Genomic DNA, 16,917 nt, shown 5'->3' on the forward strand with positions numbered 1-16,917 from the left:
TCTGGGGAGCCATAATTTTTGGGTTTACTCACAGGGAGGGTTGGTTGGATACTGCTCATGGCGGTAGTAGGTGCAGGCGTGGGACTGAACTAAGAAGGAGTAGTCATCATTTGTAGCTGGGATGTAAGTTCTCTGAGACTTTGTCCTAGTTCCAACATTTGAATTTGTTGGTCTGCTTGTTGCTTGCCTATAGTATCCATTGACTGTGTGAAACCCTCAAGCAACTGGTGCTGTTGGTGGATTAGTTGACCCTGGTTGGTCAAAGCTTCCTTCAAAGCATCTGAGGCTGCGGTCTGCATGGAGGCGAAGTATTCTGTTTTATGTGGACCAGGCAAAATCAGACGCTCACGGATAAACAAGTAACAGGTAATGGAAACAGTCACAAAAAAATTACTAACTCAAAAGTAGGGAAAACAGTCTGTGTCAAAAAACCATAAAGACCATCAAATAATCCAGGCATCACACTTCAAAAGGGGCAGGCAAAAATCAGAAACGGGAAACATTAAGTCAATGTTCGGTATACAGAAAAACAATCCACAAGAGCGTTTGGTATGCATAGGACTCTAGATGCAATATTTCACAGTGTCCTAATGTTCGAGACAGGCTTAAATAATCAAGTACACAGGGGAGTTCAATATTCCGGTGATGACGATCTGACGTGAAGTTCATAATTGGTGGAGTCCTGGGTTGGGTGACGAACAGCCTGCTGAGTGTTATAGTGTGATGAGGAATCGGGCGATATGACACATATGGGCTGAATGCTGGAATGTAAATAATGACCAAAGCAGATATTAACACACAATGGTGCTTTTGCCAATGCAAAGATGGTGCAGATAAGTGTGAAAAGGTAATGGAGAGCTCAGACTGGAGAGACGACATTTCACTGAGGCATAAGAAAATTAAAAATGGCATCCTTGGAGGGTGACACTCTATTTTGGTGGTGGTGGAGGCAACTTCTTTGTTGTAAACCATACTGGTGTCAATAAATACATCTGTTTTTATCTACGATCCTGAACGCTGACTCTCATTGCCTGTTTCAGTGCTTTGATGTTTTGCATGACTCATCAGCTCTGTAAATATCTGAGCATCAAAGTTTCACATCCGCTATTACCATCAGTCATCAGCCATAGTGGAAATCACAGACTACATGATCAAAAATCTGCTAACTGCAGTTCTTTGTGAAATGCATATGATTCCTAGTGCAACCACAAAAGTGTACCCTTTCAAAGTTTTGATGGGAAGACCATTTGAGCCAACCTCCTGCTAGCTGTTTGGCACACTCTGATCAGGTTGTGCCCTCATTAAGAGCCACCAAGAGCCCCATAAACCATTAAGAGCCCCATAAACCAACTCCTAACTGACACTGAGGAAAACATGGAGGAGCAATGCAATACACCAAGTGCCCCGGTGTGGTTTTGACTGCATCCACAACTCGCACAACCCACCAATCACAATTTCAACATGTAACCTGTGACTGTCAGGTTGATCAGGGGTGAGGCACCCTGACAGACGTAACACATGTGTGTCACAACAAGACTTTTTTAAGAGGGGCTTTTGTGAAGCTGATATGTAGGGTGATGCCACCTGAAGGAGATCAGGCTAACCAACCTTGATTAGCTCCCGGCTTGTGGCTTCGCTCTGGTAGCCGTGAACTGCCGTTGCAAGCCACCCGTTACTTAACCAACATCATCTCAATTAACAACACTGGAGGATGCCACAACCGTTCAATGAACAGGTAGGTATTTCCATGACTTTTCAATGCTAAGCTGCACACCATTGTTGGTACTCTTCAAATATCCTCTGACAAATGGTTCCAGTGTCCTGTGTGCAGCTCAGGACTTCTCTCCAGGCACCTGAGGTTCACAAAGATGAAACCGGACTCCTCACTGAGGGTTGACCATCCAGATGCTTAACAAACTGCTTTGAGGGTAATAAGAATGCTCTGAAATTAAAATGCTCCTTAACATCTGTTCAACGCTTTTTAAAAGTCTCAGGTAGCCAATTCTTTAGCTGCTTTAATTCCACCTGCTATTTTCATTAATAAGAAGAAAAAATCCCTTTGAACTGATAGTGAAATGAACTGACCAAACAGGGTAGTAAAAATATTTGGTGTGTCTGTTGGGGTTAGAAGTTTGTCAAAATTTCATTTGAATACACTTCCTCTCCACTGTAAGTGTAGAACATTCAGTAGACTATATTTCTAAAGAGTGTGCATGTTAATGTGGGTTACTATGGATGTCAAGGCCTGTTTGATACTCAAAAAGGATGGCAGAGGCCCTCATCCTGGGAATTTTGAACTGTTTCCATCAGGTGTTTTTCACAGACTGCACATTAACTGGGCGAACCAAAAGGGTCATGTGGGAGGGTCTGTTCTACTGACCTGCTTGATGTCATCAACATCACCCACATCCATGCTGCCAGAGTCAGTGACTGACTGATTAAAATATGAAGTTTATAGCTGGATCACAGGAGAACCTAAAGCCCACAAAACCATGGGGGGGGGGGGGTGGTATCACTAGGTACATTTAGGGTGTGTGTAAAATGATGTTTTTCTCCAGGTCCTTCAAATGTGGGTCTGGCCATCCTGAAGCAGCTGTGTGTGTGTGTATGTTTTTGTTTGTATGAATGTGCATGGATGCGGGTGCATGTGTTTTTATGTGTGTGGCTTGGCCACCTCCTGTCACGTCTCTGTTGTACTGGGACTGTCATGACCTTTCATTGTTACCCTACCAATGCCAGTGTCTGTCTTTGTCTGTCCCCATTACTGTCTGTGTAACTGTCCCAATTACAGTTGTGGTTCCAGTTCCTGTTGTCCCGCCCCTGTCCAGCCCATCTCCCATTCTAATCCTGTAGAGGTTCCTGCACCTCCTCTCAGATGACCTCCAGTCCATCCCACTGTCCAGCCTGGAATCCTGTCCTCTCCTGTCCCTGAGTCCTGGTGTCAGTTTCCTGTCCAGCCTGCTGTCAGGTTTCTGGTTGCAGCACAGGGTTCTGTTTCCACCCCTCACCCAACAGACTTTTTTTCTCTTTTTCCAGATGTCCCTGTCAAGGTTTCTGTCCCCAGCCCAGACCCTGCCATGTTACACTGGCCTCGGGTTCGCTTGTCAGCTGGTACGCACTTCAGGAGCTGCACGTTGGGGTGGGTATGTTCACGTGTGCTTTCATTTTCATTAAAAACCACATCAAAGATAACTCATGCGTGCATCCTGCCCCACACTCGTTAAACCAATGTGTGTTACCTCCCTTGGTAGATGATGTACTGAATGTCTTCTAACCTGTTGGAGATGTCATTGTAGTAGTAGGTTTAGTTGAAGCTGTTGGACTTGTTGTATCAGTGTCCACTGGAGGAGGATTTACAGGTTTATATGGAGCCTCTGCAAGATTAGAAAAGTGTGATCAGTTATAAGTAATGAGGGTTCAGGGCTGTTATGTATTTAACAAGTTTAGATTTTGTACTACAGAACTGATGTATGTACAGTTCGGCCAAGCAGATGTGTTCAGTTCTCTGTGTGTCAGCGGTGGTGATACGTTGTCTACGTCTGAAGCTGCAGGGCTCTGTAGGTGCAGTGTGTCCTTCAGTCGTTTTCTGAGAGTGAATGAATTAGGGGCTCCTGGGTCGAGTCTCTCTGTCTCTCTGTCTCTGTCTCTCTCTCTCTCTCATTTCAGTTCAGTAAGCTTTATTGGCATGACCATATACAACTATAGTATTGCCAAAGCGGTATTACAACATGAACATTACACAACATTACAACCTTTGCAATCATGGAAATTAAGAATTCTGTTATAAAAGAACTTGAAGAGAAACAATAATTGGTCTGAAATAATAATAATTAGAAGAAGTAAAAGCGAAGAAGTGAAAAGAAAGGAAAATAAATAAATAATAAGAATGAAAAATAATAAATAGTTAATAATAATAAAAAGTTGATAATACATACTTAATAATAACAAATAGTTAATAATAATAAATAGTTAATAATGATAAATAGTTAGGTAACTTTTATAAACTGGGTAATATAGTCTGTGTGTGTGTGTGTGTGTATGTGTGTGTGTGTGTTTGGGTGGGTTAATCACTGTCCCTCATCTTATGGGAGGCAGATATGCATCACCCAGCTAAAGCGCTGCTTTTCTTCTTTTCGGCCAGTAGGATGGGCAGTTTGTCAGTGTTAGACAGACACTTAAAGTTGGGGTGGACCGTCTCAGATTTTTTTTTGCTGACACAGTCTCTGTTCTCTGGGCAGACGCACATGTGTAAACAAAAGTTCTTCATTTCCAAAACAGGTAGACATAACGTCAGAAGTAACAAAATGATGCAAACTAAACACTGACTAAACAGAACACCAAAAAAGGAGAACAACGATACAGGAACTGTGCAGAAGCAATAAAACTGTGATGGAACGTTTGATACTAAGACATCGAAGCTTGTATCACAGTGTCCCGAAGATTGTATCAGTTACTGTTACCACTAATGTTAGCACTAAAGTTACTAATAACACGTGACTAATGATGCTTGAAGCTTCAAACGTCACCGAACCACAGGATGAGGGTGAGAGTGTTTCATAAGTTTGGCACTGTCCTATAATGTATCTTTTTACTAAAAAATTGGAAAAAAAAAATTGTACAACTGTGTCTGTTACAACAGCAGGTGGAATTACGGCAGCCACAGAACTGGCTACCTGAGACTTTAAAAAAAAAAGTGTGAAAAGTGTTTAAAGGAGCATTTAATTTCAGAGCATTGTTTGGTTTTTTTTTACCCACAGTGCATGAAACATAAGTCAGAGTGTATTTTAATTGCACGTGTTCAGTTTGAGTAGTGTGATTCAGTTTCAAATTTGATGTGGAATTTGTTTGCAGGAGTAACGTGTTTGTTGGTCAAACAAACTGATGTTATATAGACTATCGACTAAACATATACAGCCATAGACTGGAATGTCCAATTAAAGTGAAAGCTAAAATAAACAAGTTGACAGTCTATAGATTATTAACTAAATGTCTACAATCATGGACTGAATTCTCCAAATAAAGTGAAAGCTGCACTATGTAGATTGTATGCTGTCCACTACACTATAGGACAGAAACCTTGGTCTCACCATGAGAAACAGTGTCATCTTGAGGACTTACTGTGCCCTGGGCCTACATGGCATTGTGTTTATTGTTCCCTACGCTCTGGTGGAGCGATGTTTACCATGCTCTGCCCCTGGGTGATGTGGTGTTTAACATGCCCCAGGCTCTAGGTGGCGCTGTGTTCCCGTGCCTGGGCTCTGCTGCATCCCTCCCACAGGATGGTGTGGTCATGCACTGTTCAGTGAACTGTGCTGGTGTGGCCGTGTTTCCCTGCTCCACCTCCCGAGTCTGGGTCCATGACAACACCTGTAGTGAGAAGGTAACACTCACCATCAGCAGCGTGGAGCACAAGGAGCAGATAAACACACACCTGCATTCTTACTGAGTTACACACACTGCACACAGCTACAGCAGGACTGCTGATACACACCATACACACTCTTCAATACAGTCTACTGAATGACTTCACAAGAACACTTATAGTGGAGAAGAAGTGTATTCAGATGAAACTCTGACAAACTAACCACCACACACACACACACCAAATATAGAGATGCGGTAGGTTTTGTAAGTTGTCATGTGGTACGTCCTCTTTCTTCCTTATCATTCAGTGATCTATCAGATATTCTCACATTGTCAGTGAGGACGGTCTCATTCTTAGTTAAGTGACTCCGTCCTTTGTCATAGAGACATGATGTAGAAGCTCAGGGGGTGAGATCCAACATAACCTCCCTCACTGCTGTTTGGTCATTTCAATTCACTACGACCCCCAAAGTACTTCAGAGGCTTATTAATGAAAACAGTGTAACGCTTCTTACTTGGAATGAGGAAAAGGTGCTACGGGGTAACCGCGATGCGTGGAGTTAACATGGAGTGACACACACACTGGTGTGGACAATCTGAAAGACTTTTATTCTCTCCTGGACCACATCAAGCCAGGTCACACGGCTACCATCACTGTATTTATACGTAAAGGAAACAGTACAAAGCACCGTACAGCGTTAACAAAGAAAAAGGAGTGTTGAGAAGATGAGCAGAAAGGTGACGGTCGCCCCCCTCACTCTCGTGACATTACACACAACTGTGTCTGTTACAACAGCAGGTGGAATTACAGCAGCCACAGAACTGGCTACCTGAGACTTTTAAAAATGTTTGAACAGATGTTTAAAGGAGTATTTAATTTCAGAACATTATTTTTATACACAGTGCAGTGCATGAAACATAAGTCAGGGTGGATTTTAATTGCACATGTTCATCTCGAGTAGTGTGGTTCAGTTTCAAATTTGATATGGAATTTGTTTGCAGGAGTAACGTGTTTGTTGGACAAAAACTGGTCTTCACTCTGTAAGAATGTCACTCCACCACTAGAGATGTGAACTCTACTCACACCACAAATGTACTGTTGCTTTCAGCTTCTGCATATCAAAAGCCTTTTCCTGGTCCATGCAATAACGTACAGGCTAAAGGTATGAATTATGTAAGTCAATAAAAAACATCAGTCTTATAGAAAATTTGACTTTTTACAAATAAATTATAAGTCTTGATAAGAAATTTGTAATGTTATAATCCCAGTGTTGCCATATGATTTACATAAAATTGTAGCATGGGTCCACCTAGTGGTAAAAAGTTAGATTGCAGTTTTTACTAGATTGTAAATTGTTGGTTTGAATTTTTTTTTTTTTACATGTAAACTCATAAGAACTCAGTTGATTATCCTACATTTTGACTCTATTCTCTTGATTATGAGTAAATACAGTGCCTATTCCTACAAAGGCATAATGATCTATTGCACTAATGTAAATTGTACTGTACTGTTACCGCCAAGATTTATTTGGTTAAAGAAGTAACATTTACTGTCACCAGGTAATGATTACTAACTATGATTATTTGCTTATTTGTCTTAGTGCATAGATATCTGTGTGTATATATATATATATATATATATATATATATATATATATATATATATATATATATATATATATATATAAACTGTAAAATCCACCTGATAAAAATAACTGCCAGAATGATAAATTGATAAATTGGTAGCCTAATAACCAAGTCTTTATCAAATTTATCAACTTTTACAATACGTTTTCAGATCATATCTAATGCTACAATGCTACAGCATGGTTTCTAAATAACACACATACTTTTATATACTCACAACCCACTTTACTAGAAACAGAGAGACAACTTGGGACACAGGGTCTGTGAGTTTGTAGACAAAAACAAATGCATCTGATTTAATGTTTTATATATGAATCCAAAGGGAATTGTGAAATAAAATTAATTGTCATAATTCATAATTGGTAAACAGGACAACACCTGATCATGTCTTACATGTTACCTGACTCTTAAATATGTACATGTATCAACTGGACTAGTGAAATTTTATTAGCACTTGAAACAAACTGGCGTGGCCGTGTTTCCCTGCTCCACCTCCCAAGTCTGTGTCCATGACCACTGGGAGGCGTGTCTTTGGTGGGGGAGACTGTAACGGTGCCCTCCGTCTGGCTACGGTGGCAGCTACCATGTGGCTTTTGTTTATATTGTGTCTTTTGTTTAAAGGATCTTTGTGTTTTGCTGTTGTGTCATGCCACGCACAGGTCGCATGTGCTCCGTCTCAGTCACTGTGCCACCTGTGTCGTTATGTGTTTCTTTCCTTCCTTTTAAACCCCCTTTTTTAAGTGCTGTAACAGTTATTGTTACGTTGAGTTTCTTTCATTGTCTTCTGTCATTCTTAGTTTCTCTTTGTTTGCTTTGTCTGACTCTTCAGACAGAAACTGGCACTTCCTTCCTTTTTTCGTACATTCTTCACCTGTGAAAGAACGCATGCATCTGTATTCATGGTTGTGGTGCAACTCTGGAAATCAATCACAGCTCGGGCAGAAGATATTTCAATGTTTTATTTAAGTCCACTGTGCCCAGTGTTGACACAGCACAAACCTGTTCTCACTTTCCTGAACCCTTTATCCATCTGTCTGAGTTTTATAATTGCTAAACTTTAGTGTGTCTCTTGCTCTGAGAGGACAGAACACAAGAGCTGAATAACAGGAACCATGTGCGTGATTACAGCTGTCAAATGTGATGGAAAGGGTGAGTTGCCTGTCGTCCAGGAAAGGAGTACTTCAGGAACAGCAGGGGGGTCAGGGAAACCACAAGGGTGTAGAGGAACTAAAGAAAGTGTGTGTGACCATGGGCTCACTCAGAGGGCTCACTCTCCTTACAGTTACTCTGTAAGAGAGACTGAGTCACTTGTGCACAAAGGTATTATTAAGTGAAGCAAAGCACTTCTGAGATAGTTCTGAAGTCCTAGACAGCCTGCCTGCTGCCCATGGTGCTGAAATTACAGAGTTAGTTTCAGCACCATAGACAAACACAAATGGAGCCATTTAGTAAATCTTAGTTCTTTTTTTGTTGAGGTTGCTGTTCAGTTTCCAGTTTTGTATGAAGGATTTACTAAAGATTGTGTGCTAAACATATATTCAGTGCTAACATTTCTCTCAAGGTGTGTCTCTCAACATCTCAAAAAGTTTAAGTCAATGTTACACAATTAACACAACTCAGAGTACTTATTCTATATGTTACATTCTACATAAAATTCACCAGGTTGCCTTTACATTATGTGATGATGTCATTAGTTTGATGTTACATTATCAGTTATGATGTGTATGATGTCATATCCTGAGTTATCATTATTTTGATTCATATGGTTCCTCTTGCTAAAAAGGACACTCTGGGAGTAACATTAGCTAATGTTACCTTAAACAAAAATCAAGAGAATGCCAGATTGATCCTTCCCAAAAAAAACTGTTGAAGCTAAAATTGTACTGGGGAAATTTTCCTGTGGATTGGGGCTGTGAATTAGGGGGAAAAAAAAAGACAAATAGTGTGATTAATCTCCTTAGTACCTTCAGGATGGGAAAGAAAAAAAAAAGATTCCTACTTACTGCTTAGTGTCATCAAGGAATGTTTTACAATATAAGTAGATTTTCCAACAGTTAACTAAAAGGTGAAGTGTGTGACAGGAAGTTAATGTTTATCATTTCTCTTACATTATCTTAGGGGGAAATATAAACATGCTGTGACAATTTGTGTGTGCTTCAATTAAGTAGTATTAAGGCACACCTCAAATCCACCATGTGCAGCTCATCTCCATCAGGTGGACCTCCACCAGGCAGACCTCATCTTCACCAGGTACACCATAACTCCACCAGGCAGAATTTAACTCCACCAGGTAGACATCAGCTCCATCAGGCACTCGTCAGCTCCACTGGGAGGTCTGTAATATGTAAATTAGAGTCACATCTAACCTTAGCATTCCTGCTCGAATTCTTAATCAATCATTTCATACACATCTATCACTGAATCCTGTGGAACTGGAAAATGTACAAAACAGACATGGCAAGGAGACAAATGTAATGACACAAGCTTCCAGTTTGTTTGCTCTTCATGTATGCTGGCTGACCATGAAGGACTTTCCACAGAAGTTGGTACCAACTCTCAGACCTCTTATTCTATCAGAGTTCACAAAACAGTTTATTCAGCTCATGTCCTGAACTTGTGCCAAACCAAATCTACTAAGTCAATAAAAAATCTCACAAGCTTAAGTCTGCTTGCCTGATCTTGTTAGAATAGCAGAAAAAGTACAAATACTCTTCAGCTAACTTTGGGATCAAATGAACACTGGACACAACATTTGAACATTTGACTCTTTGTATGTAGGTTAGCAAAGAACATGATCATAAGAAATCTCAGTAATACTGGCATGCCAGGCACTGCAGAGACAAGCTTCATAACCTTACCAATAGAATAATGTGCTAAATAAAACATATAAGGGGTTTAATTCCATGTGAGCTGGAACTGAATTGAAAATCAAAATTCACTGCGTGCACAATGCTGTTCTCCCTTTTGGAATAAAATTAACAATATACTTCAACAGCTCCAGATCTAGATTGCTTTCTTTGAGGGGCAGTAAAACATAATGGGTTGGCATGTGATGCTCACGGACCGGAGCGCAGCCCGTTTCCATGACTACCTAACCACTTACTTGTTTTCTCTCTCTCTCTCTCTCTCTCTCTCTCTCTCTCTCTCTCTCTCTCTCTCTCTCTCTGTTTTATTCTGTTCCCTCGTCCGTTGTACTTTCTCACTGTTCTCTCGTCTACGTTGCTTTCTCTTTTCGCGTCAGGTGTTGTCCCGTTGCTTCGTTTCTGTTTAGGTTTCTTTAGCATTTTCATATACGATAGTGTTGTGTGCTTTTCCTTTTAGTTCTGTTACCTGTGTTTGTCTCTTATCTTTAGTCTCGCTAAAGTAGCCGGTTCTGTGTGCTCCCCTTCCTTGTTCCTTCTTCCCTCGCTTGTCTTAGTTTTATGTTTCGTTGTTTTCCCGTTTGTCTTTCCTTAAATATTTATTTCCCTAATTTACGTAGTGTTCATCCTCACCCTGATTAGCCTGTTCTTCTTTTGTTTGTTCCTTGGTTTTGTCCTGTATTGTGTTCTCCTGGTGTTTATTAAACTTGTTCCTTTTCACTGTTCTGTCTATAGTTTGTTTTCTCCTGTTTTTGATTCCGCTCACTCGCATGTCAGAGACGATGGTACTACGCACGTGTGTTCGCCCTCCACCTTCCACGAGTTACGCACGTTTAGTCATATTTTGAAATCCAGAACTGTATTAAGGGCTTGATTAGAGGAGGGATGTGAGGAGATGCAGTAAAAAAAATACATGTGGACAACCAACCGTTTGTAAAACATATCTCCCTTTCCACGACATTTGGATTGATATTAATGTGATGTCACTTAAGATGTCTTACTATTGTCACTCTAACCTTATGTGTGATTTACACGCTAAGTTACGTTGGGCATATCAGGAATTCCTCGTGTCAAACGAGGTGGATCCGTAGAGTCTCGATCTTTCTCTTTACATTGGTGACTCAGTGGAGGGTTTGGTGCGTCATGCATCTGCCTTGCATGATTCTAGAAATGCAACAAGATCTATGCACTTTATTCAAGAAGCAAAATTATAACCAGCATTAACCAGTGAAAGATGTTTGGAGTTAATAAAACAGAAAATATTGTCTTAATTATCTTAATATATAATTATATGCATTTTTTCTCTGTAAAGGCAAATAAATGTTACACCATCAGCTCATGCTACAGTACGTGTATGCATTTAAACCACATAAAGGCTCAGAGAGAGTTTGCAGCTGATCCCGATGACAAATGATGACAGCAGAGCTAATGATACAGGCTTAAATTGAAATATGAGGTAAATAACTAAAATAAAAATGCATACACCTGAGACTGAAATGTGCTTTGTGGCCAAATGTGTGCTTTCAAAAAGCTTTCAAAACTTGCGATGGCGAGGAATCATTCAAGTTGTGTGAAGGTTCTCAGAGAGGTCAGTGATACCGAGAATACAAAGAGCTCTGAAAGTACTAAGTACATGTTAGCTAATATGAAAAAAGACTGCCATCCTGTATAGCTGATAAAAAGAACTGCACTTATGTACACAGATCAGTTAGTGTATTCGAAGACCGCAGCAGCTGAGTTTGGAATGAGACTACACAGCCTCACAGGAATCAATACCAGAGGTAACGATGCCAGCGTACACGGTTTTGGCATCAGTAATGTTAACTAAAGGATAAATGCTGTGCAATGTTCCTGCTCTATTTGAAACAGCCCCTCAGTGGTTAATGTTTAAAGGACTGACCTCAGATTACACCAAACAGGCTATAAAATGTATGAACTCAATCCCAATAGTTTACTGCTGACAGGACGTGGATGGTAAGTAAATGTACTGTAAGATGACTGATATTCTGGAGATACAAGTAATTATTTCCTCAGATCTTGTTTGAACTAAATGGCAAACACTTCAACAGTGATCTATTACATCTTTAAAAATGTAAAAACTGAATTAAAGACTAGACTCAGAAGTAGTCTCCATGAAGGCTATCACGTATATACCTCTCTTATGAAAATCCATGTGTTGACTATTTTCTAATGTAATAGTTTTGTTTAAATGAACCTGAATGTGACACATTTTAAATCTGTGCAGTGCTTCTGCAGGTGTTAAAATGTGGGGAAAGGTCCAGTGCTGTTTGATTGTTGTCCTCATACTGTCAGTGGACTGGACTGTAGGCATCAAGGACCAGGATCATGATCATGACCATTCAGCAGATCACCATCAACATCTCCATCATGGCAACGATGCAGCCCACCCCCACCACGATGGAGAAGACAAACCCTGCCACAAACTCTCACCCCACAATGCAGACTTTGCCTTCTCCCTCTACAAGAAGCTGGCCAGCCGTCCTGACACCCAGGGCAAGAATATCTTCTTCTCTCCTCTGAGTATCTTCATGGCTCTATCCATGCTGGCCCTGGGGGCCAAAGGTGATACCCATTCACAAATCTTCAGCACCCTGGACTACAGTGCTCTCACAGCTGATCAGGTCAATGAAGGCTATGAGCACCTTCTCCACATGCTGGACCACAGCCAGGATGCCCTAGTGTTGGAGATAGGAGGAGCTGCAGCTGTACAAAAAGGCTTCAAGCCTGAAGACAAGTTTCTGAAAGATATCCAGCACTTCTACAAAGGTGAAGCCTTCAGTGTGGACTTTTCCATACCTGAAGTCGCTGTGCAGGAGATCAACAAGTTAATTGCCAAAAAGACCAAGAACATGATCACTGATATGGTCAAGAGTCTGGATGCTGCCACTGTGATGATGCTCATCAACTATATGTATTTCAAAGGTAAGAGTAGACAAGTAGATCCCACTAGAGATTAAATAATTTTTCATGTATTTCACCTGAACTGCAGTAACCAGTTTTGTATTTCACTCTGTCAGGTAAATGGCAAGAGGCTTTTAAAGTGGAGGACACCAGCAAAGGTGACTTTCATGTGGATGAGAACACCACAGTGTCTGTGGATATGATGAACAGAAATGGTGAATATGACTTCTACTATGACCAGGGCAACTTTACGTCTGTTATCATGCTGCCATATAATGGAAACGCCTCCATGATGATCGTCCTGCCTGACCAGGGAAAAATGGAGGAGGTGGAGAAACACATCAGTAAGGATCACCTCAAGTACTGGAAGGACAAAGTCCACAAAATGTAATGTATCATGAAATGCTTTTTAAAATATACTTTAATTTATACATATTAAGTACTACCACAAAGTAAAACCTTTACTCCCTGACAAGGTTACCAATGACAAAAAAGTATTAAATAAATATTTTTGCTTATGCTATTCCATGTAAGAGTGCGTTTGCATGACTGACCATGTCTGTTCTCCAGCACTTTGGACTTGTATATGCCCAAGTTCTCAGTGTCTGCTTCCTCCTGTCTTGGGGACACTCTGAAGGACATGGGAATGGTTAATGCATTCTCAGACAGTGCAGACTTCTCTGGAATCAGTAAGGGGGCCAAGGTGGCAGTTTCCAAGGTATGTGGAGAAATGCTGTCATGTCTAGAGTGTCACATTATGAGTGTGGGAAATATTGTTAATAGACTGCCCATCTTAAATATCCAGTAGAATTTTGACTGCACTCTGAGCCTCAAATTTAAAAAAAAAAAAAAGTGAATTTCTAGGTTTGCCTCTCTTGATATGACACAATATAAAGTTACATTTGTATAGTGCCTTTCAAGTACCCAAGGACACTTTACAATCAACACACTGCACAATGCTTTTACACCCAGTCAACACACTGGTGAGATGCAGCAGGCAAATTCCATCTGTTGTCCACCAAGGACTGTTCAGAAGTTAATGCATCTACTGCTTACATACATTAAAGTGTCATTCAATGACTGCCCAGACTGGTCCTTCCCCACAGGTCCTGCACAAGGCCGTCCTCAGCGTGGATGAGCAGGGCACTCAGGCTACAGCTGCAACTACTCTTGAATTCATGCCCTTGTCATTGCTTTTCAAAACAGAAGTCAACAGACCGTTCCTAGTTTTCATTGTGGAGAAGAACACCAGGAGTATCCTGTTCATGGGAAAGATAACCAACCCCACTGTGTAGTGGTAGACGTCTCCCACACAGTCTAGTCAGCAGTATGATGGGAGTGCTACTGAATTCTCTCTCATATCAATTAGCAACAAATATAGTCACGTCTCTGTATTATCTCAGAGCAATGAAAGGCTAAAGGTTGTGCTAGTTTAGTGAGCTACATATAGAAGGGACTTCATTTAGCTATAATTAAACTTAAAATTAAATGCTCCTTTCAGACTTAGTCCAGTTCCCTTACACCAGATATGAGAAAAAGTAACAGACTGTTGGATTATTTCTGATGGCATAGTGAATACAGATGTACACAAACCCAGGTATGTGAATGGAAATAAAGTTGTTGAGTGATATTTGAATGGGTCTTCATTTGTTTTGACAAACCAATCATGGCAGTCTGTAGCACACAAATCAGGGGCAGTTATAACATTAGGGATGTTTGTCATATGTATCAGTGTTTCATACACGTATTACTTAAGTCATATGGAACTATGTAATTCTAAAACAGACATAGCGATGTGACAGACGTACATTAAGCTCCAAACTCTCTAACTGTCCTGTGACTCATTTATAAATCAGTTTTGAGTTATTAACCATTGCATTGTCTTGTATGTTGATTCGCTATGATGATCTGATCACAGCAAATGGTGCAACATCCAGGCCCCTCTGAGTCTGTCAGGGTTCAAAATCAGATTTATCACCTTTGGTGTCAGATAAAGTAATAAGAATTACACTAACGCTGTGTCTAAGCTAGTAACTGGATGGGCCATATTTGTAAAAATATGTATACAGTTGTAGTTTGTCCATTTGAACAGTAACTGAGTCAGAAATCAGACTTTAAAATGCTGTTCTCCATTTTAAGAATGTACAATGTATGGTAGCTAGATCTGACATTGAGGATTTTAGAGGGGATCTGCATTAGAGAGTAAGAATTTTAGTTCTTTTTTTCAAATGTATTTGATCTTATATGACTTAATGTCTGTACTGGATCTGAAAACCCCCTTGTCCTGTAACAGATAACTTTATTATATATCTCTAGGATTAGCTAAAACCATGCATATTAAAAGTAATATGTTTTAAACCATTTTATTCTTAGATTTAGTGCTTAGATTTTTACCAAGGCCCAATCCCCTCTCATTTTTCCTCCTACTCCTTGTTTTCAAGTGTCATCTTGCCCCTTGGGACTGAGTTACAAAGGGTAGTGGTTGAAATCTTCCCCCTTTCTTCTGCATCCATTTTTTCAATGATTCACAAGGGATTCTGAGAAATTTCTCCTAATGGAGAAGTGTGACTCTGAAAACCCTCAGTTTGGAGGGCCATTTAGCCCTAAGACCTCACCCTAGCCCTCTATCAGACACCCAACCCCTACTCATGAACACAGCATATGGAGGGCCAGGGCTAAGTGGTAGGGTCAAGGGGTGAAATGTGATTGGGCCCAAGTGAAGGTGTATGAGACACAGGAACATGATAAATAATGATGTTACTGGGGGCCGCAATGACTGGATTTAAACCTCTGTGCTAGCTGAGCTGTTTTTAAAAAGAAACACGTGATCTGAGCGAGCTGTTAGTCATGGTTTTGGTCCTTCAGGTTTTAACCAGCAATTTTTAGTATTAAGTGTAACGGCTCATATCAAAGGCAGAGTCTAATTATAACTGATCACCCAGGCTCTGTTTAACTGGCTTGTCAAATATCTTTCAAATACACAATAAATAGAATAATACAAATGTTTACACTTTAATACAAGAAAAAAGGATTTGTGGTGGAGGGGACATAAACATCCAAAGTTTGAAACACCATTCATTACCAAAAAACAACCCACACTATTGCTGATTTTATGTATTTATGCTCTGTGATGTTTGCTGTGTATACACTTTATATTTACACTCTATTGCTGATTTTATGTATTTATGTATTTTATGTTTATAAAGTGTCATGGCTACACTATAAGTAGCATATGCAGATTTTGTCCACCAGTAGACTGGCTGTGTTACATGGCTGCTTTAATGGCAAGTTGTCAACAAGGAGGCTTTTTCAGCCTTCTGGTGGTTTCTCAAGCCTCGTCTTTCTTCCCCCACACACTGAAACCACAACATGCATGTCTAGTTCACAAAGGCACCAGGGGCCCCATGGGCTCTGTGAAACTACACAATGAAAAAACAGACCTCAGGTGTTCTCAGGACTCACAAGACACTACTTTACTGTAGTGGCATCCTTGTGGACTTCAATGAAGTACTGCTGAGAGATTTCTGGACTGATCTCTGGAGTCAGTGTGTGTCCACAGTGGTAGTGGAGTTATGGGTGTAGAGTTGTCAGTGTGTGCTATTGTTTCCATAGTGACAATGCTGCTGAATTTGTGTCTTCTCTTCACTAAAGGTGAGTGTGAAATTAATTCAGGTTGATCAGGGGTGAGGCACCCTGACAGATGTAACATACGTGTGTCACAACAAGACTTTTCTAAGAGGGGCCTTTGTGAAGCTGTTATGTAGGGTGATGCCACCTGAAGGAGATCCAGCTAACAAACCCTGATTAGCTCCCGGCTTGTGGCCTCCCTCTGGTAGCTGTGAACTGGCGAGCCACCTGTTACTTAACCAACATCACATCAATTAACAACACTGGAGGACGCCACAACTGTTCAATGAACAGGTTGGTATTTCCATGACTTTTCAATGCTAGGCTGCACACCATTGTCAGGATCTTCAAATATCCTCTGACAAATGGTTCCATTTAAAAACAGTATAATAGCTATTTTTAAATCATTTATCTTTGCTCTGTTGCCAAGCAGAGATTCTATAGACATTTTAGTTACTTTATAATGTTGCCAAGCAGGTTTTCTATGTTTGTTGTC

The 16,917-nt window shown here is 40.5% G+C and overlaps 1 protein-coding gene across 1 annotated transcript; it reads left to right on the forward strand.

The window, feature by feature from the left end:
• Positions 1-12,125: 12,125 nt before the first annotated feature.
• On the forward strand, positions 12,126-14,540 carry LOC145660137 (alpha-1-antitrypsin homolog). The gene is made up of 4 exons (XM_081724177.1): positions 12,126-12,815; positions 12,911-13,181; positions 13,365-13,512; positions 13,901-14,540. The coding sequence occupies exons 1-4, from the start codon at positions 12,137-12,139 to the stop codon at positions 14,087-14,089; spliced, it is 1,287 nt and encodes a 428-aa protein (XP_081580303.1). The 5' UTR covers positions 12,126-12,136; the 3' UTR covers positions 14,090-14,540.
• The last annotated feature ends 2,377 nt before the right edge of the window (positions 14,541-16,917 follow it).

Source organism: Electrophorus electricus, chromosome 2, assembly GCF_041902795.1.
Source record: "Electrophorus electricus isolate QZ-2024a chromosome 2, ASM4190279v1, whole genome shotgun sequence".
Taxonomy (NCBI): Eukaryota; Metazoa; Chordata; class Actinopteri; order Gymnotiformes; family Gymnotidae; genus Electrophorus; species Electrophorus electricus.